Below are 11,124 nucleotides of genomic sequence, written 5' to 3'. Positions count from 1 at the left end.
CCTTAAGATATGAAGGTGCATCACCAATCAAGGCTCTGTAGGTGAGGAGAAGAATTTTAAATGTGATTCTTGATTTTACAGGGAGCCAGTGCAGAGCAGCTAATACAGGAGTAATGTGATCTCTTTTCTTCATTTTTGTGAGTACACGAGCTGCAGCATTCTGGATTAACTGGAGGCTTATTAGAGCAGCCTGATAATAAGGAGTTGCAGTAATCTAGTCTTGAAGTAACAAACGCGTGAACCAGTTTTTCTGCTTTTTTTTGAGACAAGATGTGCCTGATTTTTGAAATGTTACGTGGGAGTTAAAGGACAAGGGCATACATACATGCCTAAAAGGTGATTATTACATTCTTAAGATCTAAAACATACACGCAACCAATGAACGTATACCGTATGGAATAATATTAATACAGACATCTCATTCCCTCTTAGGGCTTTATTGGTTCTGATCATTGTGCAGAGGGCCTGAAACACCAAATTAAGAAACCACTGACCTGCAGTCTGCAAGCATCCGTCCGTGAGATAAGAGTAATGCCTTCTTCCTGCAGTTTTTATTCTAAAACATATTCAGAGGTGTTTGTCGTGGCCATTTTGAAGTTGAATGCAACACATTGAATGATAAAGGTCTGCTTTGGCTCAAATGTAACAGTAATTGGAAATCTGACATCAAAGTAGTAACACTCTGAAATACTACAAGTAAAAGTCCAGCATTCAAACCCCTTTAAAATGCACAAGCGTATTATCAGCAAAATTCAAACTAATGTACAATATGTGTATATATATAAATAATATTGATAAAACAGTATTTGTTAAACATTAGATTAAGAAATAACACCACACAAAATAATGAATACAAGAGTTCAGTAAGGGCCCACATTAAAAGAAAAAAACGAAGCAATATAAGGGTGTGAGATTATAAATGAATGAAACCCAGTGGCAATCACGCCTAAGTGTCACCCAACCTTGGCTTAAATCACACTGATGAGTAATACAACTATCTTCACCACTCAAGTTTTCTTTTGTTATGACACGGCTAGGAAAGGGCTGGATTATTGGAATAGCTCCATGGAACAATACATCAAACAAAACTTTTTTTTCTACTATGACTACCTCAACAACAGTACAGAACAAGTAAAACAGCCTCTTACATAAATCGCCACGCCTCTAAGTAAGGTTGCAATCAATCAAGTCACCTTGGAATCACTCGCAGTGCATTTTTCCAAACCTTCAGGAAATGCCACTCGTCATTCGAAATGGAGATAAAACAATCTTCCATACTTTATATCACTATTTACAAACCACCACAGAATTGTTTTATTGATGATTTTACTGAATTACTTTCAGTTGTGTGCACTGATTTTGACTGTTTAGTCATTACAGGGGACTTGAATGTGCATGTGGATGTAGCCAATGACAGGCAAGCGAAAGAACTCACTGCTGTCCTTTTTCAATTCAATTCAGATTATTTTGTATAGCCCAATATCACAAATTACAAATTTGCCTCAGAGGGCTTTACAATCCGTACACATACGACATCCCTGACCTTTGATCAGGAAAAACTCCCCAAAAATAACCTTTCACAGGGAAAAAAGGGAAGAAACCTTCAGGAGAGCAACAGAGGAGGATCCCTCTCCCCGGATGGACAGATGCAATAGATGTCATGTGTACAGAATGAACAGCATTACAGAGTTACATATTACACATTACATGAATATGACAATATGAGTTTATATCAGTCCTCGATATGTTTGGTCTAACTCAGCATGTGTCTGAGCCAACCCACAACAGAGGGCACACTCTAGATGTGCTCATTACCAAGGGTGTTATTAACCATTATTATTTCAAATGTGAATGTCGTTGATGTTGCTTTATCTGACCATTTTTGTGTTTTCTTTGACTTGTCTGTTACACCCAAACCAGCAGTTAGGTCTGCAGTTGTTAAAAAAAGACGGCACAGGAACACAGTTTGTGGAAATGATTAGGTTTTAAAATACCCCGTGTTCTAATGTTGATGATCTGTTGAACTCTTATACATCAAGTCTTTTACATGTTTTGGATACCATTGCTCCTGTCAAGGTTAGAATGGTTAAAAGTAGGCAAAAGGCACCATGGAGAAAAGAAGACTCGGTCAGGGCACAGAAAAGGGATTGCCGGAGAGCCGAACAGAAATGGCGCAAGTCAAAGCTCCAGGTTCATTATGAGATTTACATGACGGCAGGTGAATATGGACCTGTAGATTTACTTTGTCACTGCATCGAACAGATCAGTGTGTGGATGCAAAACAAATTTCTCCAGCTAAACTCAGACACAACTGAAATCATTGTCTGTGGCCCACAGAAACAAAGAGAACGTGTTATCAGTCACCTTGAGACTCTCTCTCTAAAACCTAAAAATCAGGTTAGAAATCTAGGGGTAATATTGGACTCAGAAATGAACTTTAACAGCCACATTAAATCAATAACATCAACAGCTTTTTACCATCTAAAAAACATTGCCAAAATCAAAGGAATAGTGTCCAAACCAGACTTGGAGAGACTAATCCATGCGTTTGTCTCCAGCAGGTTAGACTACTGTAACGGCCCGCTCACTGGGCTCTCTAAACGAGCTGTCAGACAGCTGCAGTACATCCAGAAAGCTGCTGCTCGAGTCCTGACTAGAACCAGGAAATACCACCATATTAGTGCAGTGCTCAGGTCTTTGCACTGGCTTCCTGTTGCTCAGATAATACACTTTAAAACAGCTCTTCTTGTGTACAAATCTCTTCATGGTCTAGCACCAAAGTACATGTGTGACATGTTAGAGCCATATGAACCATCTCGGGCTCTGAGAAGCTCAGGGAGTGGTCTCCTGCTGGTCCAGAGTCAGGACTAAACACGGTGAGGCTGCGTTTCACTTTTATGCTAAAATCTGGAACAGTCTTCCAGAAGATGTGAGACAGGCCTCAACTCTGACAATGTTTAAATCCAGGGTGAAAACAGTTCTATTTGACAACTGAAAGTATTTTATCTGCACTCTTCACTTTTAATATTATTAATTAATGATTATTTTGAATTGTGCTCTATAAATAAACTTTCCTTGCCTTGCCTTACTTGATTGGTGGATGATGCAGCTGAACAGACTGATCTGATACATTTCAACATCACTGAAGTGTCCCTCCTCGTTAAATGTTGGAGTTAATAGTAGACAACAACTTTCTTCAATCATTCAAAGGATTTGTCTTTTCGTGATCTCCTCCCAATTATTTAAGAGAGATCAGGAGTATATGTATATTACAGTGTATGTCTAGATACTGTACATATATATACTTTATATTTGAATTAATGATTAATCTTTGATTTGTACAATTCATTCAGTCAAAGTTTTCAATTAAATCATGTAAAATGTAAAACGATTGTGACATGCAGCCTGTAGGATCATAGTATCATCATATGTCTTATTCGACGACATCAAATATAAAGAAAGGCTGTCCTTAAAATAATGAAGAAAGATTCTACCATATATATTTAAATAAAAATTTTGAGGATTTGCGCCTGTACTAATGCCCATGTACACGAATATACTTCTTTATGTTTGCTCTTTTAAATATAGATTACAAAAGTAAGTCATATTAAAAATTTTAAAAATCAGGAAACATTGGATCATGTTAGAACTATTGGTGTTGCTATACATTTGATACTGCAGTATTGTATCACCAGCTGTGCATCAATATTTAAAACTAAGGCGACATCCTGTACCGACCAGTTAGCACCATCTTGTGTCCATCTATGCCACTGTACATCTGCCTTTGTACAAATGCCGAAGAAACAATAGATAGACCAGGCAAGTGAGTGCCATAATTTCAATAGTTTATTTATTCATTAATGAATCAATTATATGCATGTTGGCAGTCACATTACATTCAATTTCTCATTTCATAACAGAGTTGACAATAACACAAAATATCACATCTTATACAAAATCTAAACTTATCTTTTATAAAACATTTAGACATCTGCAGGTTTTTTTTCTTTATTTAATATTAAATACAGTTTTCTATTTTTTTGTACGGCATAAAACTCACTGAGAAAGATGAAAACATCTGTTAAAATACATACATATATATATATATATATATATATATATAAAATTTATTTTTCATTACAGTATTTAAAATAGCGTAATTTACCACAGCTAAACACACATTAATACTTTTGCAGCTGAGGGAAGGAAGGGGGAGGTTGGAAGTGTAACGTCCGCAGCTATTCATCCCTCTAAGGTCCCAGCAGCTTTGTCCTAAATTTCTCTGACCGTTGCCTTTACTTGCACTTATTGGCAGGTTAACAGAGGTCCGAATGGTCACAACATGATTCTTCCATCAGTATTTATCACTCTTAGGAGGTAGAAAATCTTTCAAGCATTGTGTCTCTTCACTCATACACAAACATATCCTCTCCTGACCTGCACAAACACGGCTCTGGAGTTCTTTAGGGGTTCAAAGCTTGGCTTATGGGGTAAATTAAACACACTCTGCGGGTCAAACCAACAGCTTTGGTTACTCAGCCTGCCTGGGGTCCCTCTCAGATCATCAAATACCGTCACTCAGTTAAAGTATTTTAGTTGCCTAAACCTCAACGCAACCACTTCTCAACATTAAGTATTTTGGTTTCCTAAACCTAACTCTGATCGTTTTGCAACATTAACCAGATTTTTAAACGTTTCCCACATGCAATCCTTCCTCTTCAAGATACAATGCAAAAGGCTGCTGGGGCTTCTGCCCCAAGCAGGATAATATAATAATAATAATAATAATAATAATAATAATAATAACTTTATTTATACAGCACATATAATGTAGAGAGGACATCACGTTGGGTTACTGGTTAGCATCTCTACCTCGGTCTTCCATGAACAGTTTCCGAGCATCATTCATTTGCTCTTACTTGATGTACTGTTCAATTCATTGGATCCAATCAATCTAGAAGTAAGAAATCAAAAGGCAACTGTAGATTACTTCAAGACAGTTGACTTCTAATCCGAAAGTCTTCCTCAGCTCTGACTGGCTGGTTGGGAAGTGCCAGAAGTTGGACCTCTGTCGGGGCATTTAACACATTGAGCATTAAATTCACACGTTGATCATTTGGCAACATATGACTGACTGACTGGGGATGTTCACATAGGAATTGTGGATGGAGAGGGAGTAAGGGCAGCGGAGAGTGCAGCTTAGCCACGAGTATCCTTATCTTTTGTGTCTGCAGATCAATTCAACTTATATGGCATATGGTATGCATAATCTCTGGGCTTTGTCACAAGGGAACTGTGAAGGACATTATAGAAGGAACATTTTAACGTTTCACTACTGCAGATACGTAGACTTTCTAGTATTTTCTAAGTTACACTGTATGTATGTACTGTTATACACTGCTTATTATAGTCCTACAGCCAACAAATGCTCCCTTCCAATATGTGCAATTGAGTTGTGCAAAATATAAGGGGTAGTGGTGAGTACTACTGAGAGAAAGTTGCTACTAGAAAGTACTTGTAAGACATACTTTCCCAGTTTACTGGTTCTAAAGGGGTTTTGGTACGATCATATTTTGAAACCATATAAGGTAAGACACAAAGGGAAGGGAGAAGAGGACACTTCTGGTTTGTGCAAATAGGAGACTAAGAAATACACACACTCATGGTGAGTAATTTACACACAAAGCATTTGCCTCATTGCCTACACTAGATCAAATATATATTCTTCACAAAGCCAACATTTCATGCACAGTTTACTAAGGCAACTTCAAAAACTGGAGTGAATGTCAGCTCCTAACACTGTATGGATCACAACCCCACACTGAGTTGAAACACGGGGGTGCTGTAGCAAGGCAAGTCTGTCATAATTAATCCATTTTACAACGTTTTATATCCATGAGCAAGTCAGATTTGATGGTAGGTTCAATCTTTGTTTCATGCAAGTAGAATTAATGTAAATGAACAGTGTACTACTACGTCAGCGTTTGTAGTGCTTGTGTATATACAACTTCAAGACTTCCAGGTGACATAACACACCAATAGTCTTCATAGTCTTTGACAGGGAAATTATCAATTCATCACAGATAAATCGTTTAAATTACGCTGGCTTCTTAGCTAGCTGGCATATCCTGGTTGCTAACCATCATTAGCTCCATATATTATGCATTAGCTAACATACTGTATGAGGTTGACGCTATTCAACCGTTTCAGAGGCTGGCAGTCTCATGGTAACATTTTGCTGCTTAATTATCCTGTTAGATCATGTATAGCTAACAAACTTGTTGTTATTAAGTAAGTGCCTGTTAGCATGCAAGGCCTTAGCTACTATTAGCAGGTTCCTTCTGCACCTGATGGTAACTTTGGGGCCATTTATAAACTGTTATTTTTTAGATTTCATATGTTTAAATTTGACTAAGATATAATAAATTGAGATAATAAATTAAATCTTCAGCATTTCTCTTCCAGAATTTGACTCCTGGCAATACTGATAACGCTTTGAATCCCCAGACTTAAATAAAATGGACATAAATGCAATTAATGGTGTACTATAAAACATACCTGAATAATAAATTTATAATAGAAACCTCTCTGGTTTCTGGTCTTCATTTTGACGGGTATGATAGGTACTTTTGAAATGTTACAATTCCGAAAGGCCACTGGATGCTAAAACCAAATTAGAGAGTGTAAGCCATATTTTGGTGGAGCAGCCCATTTGTCAGGAAAAAAACGTTAGTGTGAATGTGTTTGCAAACCACAGAAACATGCAGAGCAAGTGACAAATATCTATCCTTATATCAAGCTAAAATAACAAGCAAAGATATGTTAGAAAGATATGTTACATCGTTAACTATGTTTTTATGTTATTATTACATTACAATCACAGTACTTTTATTCTGGAGACTACTGTTTGTGTCCTGTGTGAATCCAAAAGTAATAGTTGTTATTTCTTTATATATTACTTTTAGTTGTTAAGTTACGTTATTACGTTACATAACTTTACGTTATTCCTTACCTTGTTAGGCTACGTTGTTAGGTTATATTATTACGTTTCGTTGTTGCGTCATTAAAACATTATTTTAACCCATGATCTTTTTTCTGCCCTTAACCAAGTAGTTCTGCTGCTTGAACCTAACCAATTATTATACAACGTGAACCACTTGACATTGTGTGTTTCTGCAAGCATACAATGAGGCTGATATACATATTTATAAAATGCATTTTTGGTCCAAATGTTGACGTTCAACGTATCCGCTGGTTTGCAAAAACGTACACTGACAATATTTTTCTCTGGCGACTGGGTTGTGTAGAAACAAGCCTAATCTTTAGTAAGGCAAAGTCTTTACTTTTAACTGAACTGACCTCCACTTGCACCACAACCCTTCTGTATGTACAACCGAGGCTGGATGATGGTTCCAGATGTGGTAGCTACCTTAATTGGCTAGATCCCTGGATATGTGTAAGCAAAGCGGGTTTATTTATGGCCTTCATGGTTGCGATCTTGGGCTGAAATGCATGTGTGTGTCTCAGCAGGATGAATACATATCTGGTGTGTGCAACTAAGTAATGGCAGTGTGTTCAGTGTCGCCGATTGTGCAAATGTGTGCAAATATGTACTGTAGGCTATGTGTGTGGAAGGAGAGTGCATCTCAGCTCAGTCAAATGCAGTACAATTATATTTCCAGAAACCATGTGTATCTCCATGGTCAGCTGCCTTGGAAATTAATGAGTGTACATGCAGGTGAGCATGCTTTGCGAATGTGCTGAGCTGTGTTGGCCTTTGTGCTGTGGTCTGAAAAGGCAGCTTCCCATCTCTGCGCGGCTCTGATCCTCCCCTGTGACCTCTAGAAGATACTTTGCCTTCGGTTCTTTCCTCGACCTGCAGATGGGCAAATTTGAGTTCAAACACTGATTTAAAACCATGATTACTCAGTGTTAACAGGCACCAATTAAAACATATGATGACTCGTGCGTTTATCATAAATTATCTTTCCCCCCATGTAATCTTTATTGGTTAGGTCTGAAATATGTATATGAGCCATAGCTAGATTTATAAAGTATATGAAGTGATTATAGTATATAAATGAATGATACTAATCTCCATTGAGACAACTCCTTGTTGGTTTTAATTTAGTTTTCAGTTCCTCTGAGACTCTTATCTGTGGTATTGTGTCGCAGTAAACACAGGTCAGCATGCCAGCTTCTTGCAGAGTTGTGCTAATTAGCAAAGTACATCTGCAGACACATCAACAGTTCAGAAGTTGTGGTCCAGAACAAAACAGAGCTGCATTTAAATCTGTTACATTCCTGGCAATTCAGCACACTTACGAAGTTAGCATCCCATAATTATCATTATACTCAAAACTTTACATTTTTTGGACTTGTTATGTGTAATCTGAAACTATCGACAATGAGAATAGAATATAAGGAAAAGCATGTTGTAAGAGCGTGTGGCAGGAACCTTACCAAGAGGCTGAAACACTGAGCTGCGGTGGCCTGGGTCCTTCTGGAGCTGGAGCTCTTTGAGGGAAAACACTGAAGCGGCTAAAACAAAGAGGGCACAGAAAAAAAGACGTAAAATAGATTGTCCAATCCTATTTTTTTACCAAATATGTAATATCACCAACATCTAATTGTTTGTGTCATTCCCTGATCTGGAGGAGGTTGTTCACAGGTTCTCTCATCACGCCTCCCTGTACTGAGAAGTCAGCCAAGACCTTTGTCTTGCCTCGATTGATGTTGCCTTATAAGCCTGCCTCTAGTTATTTCCTATTTTGTTGCCCTGCCTTTAGTTGCAGTTTATTTATTTGCCTTTGTTTGGTTCTGCAAACTTTCCATTTGTTTATTTGCTGGTTGTCCAAGCTGTCCGTCAGACCTTTATTTTTCCTGTGATAGTAATCTTTAGGTCAAAATGTGCAAATTGATCCAACATAACATGGTTCAATATGCCTTTTAGAAAGGCCACAGCTGAAATGGAAAAATAGCACATTTAGACTAAAAGGAAAGTTCGCTGTTCACAGCCAGTTGCCAAAAGCTTTTGGACTTTAAGTACACTGAAGAGGCTTTAAAGATGTGTTCACTGTGTGTGTGTGTGTGTGTGTGTGTGTGTGTGTGTGTGTGTGCGTGTGTCCATGCATGTTTGTCTTACTGTCTGCCAAATTGTGTATGTTACTCCCGAGACTCAGGAAGTAGGGGTGTCGTAGAGCGTCTTCAGAGGAGATTCTCCTTCTGGTGTCATACTGCAATCACAATACAAAAGCGGCTGATTAGACGTCTCTGAAATCACTGTTCAGTTCTGTCATGTATCCGGGGGTGTGAGGGTCATTGTGCTCTTGTCTCATACCTGCAGCAGAGCAGACAGCACGTCAATCCCCTCTGTGTCCAACCTGACGGAGACAGAGAAAAAAAGGTGGGTTATTTTCAGGGAACGATAACACGCTGATACGGATAATGAAAGTAAATGCCGCAAATTCCGTACGATATGCTCTGGATAAATAAAAAAAGTTTCCCAATGAAGGTAATTAGAGCAACAAAAACCCTTGTAGTTCTCTCAGTTCTTTAGAATACAACTTAATTATCCACCACAGTAGAAATGTGTCTTCAGCTCACCAAAATGTAAAAGCAGCATAAAAACATGAACCAAATATGGGGACAAAACACCAAAGATAGAATTAGACCAGTACAAAATGCAAAAGAAGTACGACCAAACGAAGCAAACAAAGTATCCTCATACAACAGTTCGTATGATGTCTTGTTAAAAGTTACTCCTAATTTTTGGTGCGTTTCCTATTTAGTTTAGTTAAGTAATTTCACGATCTAATATTAAACCTAACACAACAGTTTTGTTAGTTAGGTTTTGACAACTAACCCACTTCATTAGGTTGAAGGAAAAAAACGTAGTTTTGGTTACAATAACCACGGGAGTGTCATTACTGAAAAAACATTAAAGAACAAACATCGGTCTCTTCGCTGTTTATTGGACACATCCACCTCCAATCCAGCCCATCCAGTTTGAGCTTTAACGGTCTTTATACTTCCTCTTTCAAGATTCTGGGATGACATACGAAAACCTTTTGTGGGATATCTACGATTAACAGTGTATTCTTTTTTTTAAGATATTGCTACAAATGCGATGAGACCAGCCTGAATGAAAAGACATTAAATTATAAGATAAAGTACTGTTTCACCGGAACTACTTAGTAGGTGTCCTTTATCAGGAAATAATGGACACCCTGCAGCCAATCAGAATCAAGTATTCACTCAGACCATGGTGTTACCTGGGCACATGGTTGATGAGAGCTTGAGGTCTGTATTGAGGAAAGAGGTAAGACCTAAACTCCTCATTACTACTGATACCAGGACACGTGTCCTCTGTTGGAGTGCCTGGAAGACAAAGAAATATGTCAATAGTGTCAGGACACTGTCATTTATACCACTTATTCCGTATATTACTTGACTTTAGCCTCATCTGTAGTATATTATCATAATGTGCTGCAATCTTACCCACAAGCCTAAACACTAAGTGTAGCTCCTCCTTCACTGTGGCACCAGGAAACATAGGACGACCCGTTGCCATCTCGAACAGGATACAGCCCACGCCCCTGGAAGAGGAGGGAGGAGATGAACATGCAAGGAGGAGGAGCAAACAACAAGAACCCTCCAGCACAGAACTCTAGGCAAGGGCCGTGCTCAACAAACAGACCCACACACTTCAAAGAGCGCTGATCACAAGTGCAAACATGTGCGGACTGAGTGGGCCCATTGCACCCTTTTGTTTTATGCAGGACGGCGTGTTGAAGAGGCACCCTGTGGTCTGATAAGAGGACGTGTAGCTAGGGGAGCTCATAAAAGGACCATAGTGCTGCTAGATATGCACATTTAATCCTCTGCCGTGTGGGTTTTCTCGCCGTGGCAGACTGCTAATGAGATGCGCTCTATTGTGCGACTAGTGACCAGTGACTCACCTCCCTGATAACAACCTGTGAGATATACGTGAATGATTCATGTGGGTCCTGGACAATCCTCAATTTATATATTCATCTAATGGAAGTAAAATTCACTGTCCCCGGGTCATTTGAGAGGATAGTTTGAGATGTCAAACTTCTGCACAGATATTTTTTAGATATT

At 38.5% G+C, this 11,124-nt stretch overlaps 1 protein-coding gene across 1 annotated transcript in view; it reads right to left on the bottom strand.

Moving 5' to 3' along the window:
- Nucleotides 1-7,841: 7,841 nt before the first annotated feature.
- Nucleotides 7,842-11,124, bottom strand: part of cdk18 (cyclin dependent kinase 18) — a 35,235-nt gene continuing 31,952 nt past the window's right edge. Inside the window, exons 11-16 of the mRNA XM_034532853.1 lie at nucleotides 10,501-10,598; nucleotides 10,275-10,380; nucleotides 9,341-9,383; nucleotides 9,146-9,236; nucleotides 8,464-8,541; nucleotides 7,842-7,876 (exon numbers count right to left, since the gene is read on the bottom strand). Of these exons, the coding sequence (XP_034388744.1) occupies nucleotides 7,842-7,876; nucleotides 8,464-8,541; nucleotides 9,146-9,236; nucleotides 9,341-9,383; nucleotides 10,275-10,380; nucleotides 10,501-10,598 (451 nt within the window). The remainder of the gene's footprint in view (nucleotides 7,877-8,463; nucleotides 8,542-9,145; nucleotides 9,237-9,340; nucleotides 9,384-10,274; nucleotides 10,381-10,500; nucleotides 10,599-11,124) is intronic.

This window comes from Cyclopterus lumpus, chromosome 5 (genome assembly GCF_009769545.1).
Source record: "Cyclopterus lumpus isolate fCycLum1 chromosome 5, fCycLum1.pri, whole genome shotgun sequence".
In the NCBI taxonomy this organism is placed as follows: Eukaryota; Metazoa; Chordata; class Actinopteri; order Perciformes; family Cyclopteridae; genus Cyclopterus; species Cyclopterus lumpus.
The sequence above is the reverse complement of the archived record's forward strand: the minus strand, read 5'-3'. Positions and strand labels throughout refer to the sequence as shown.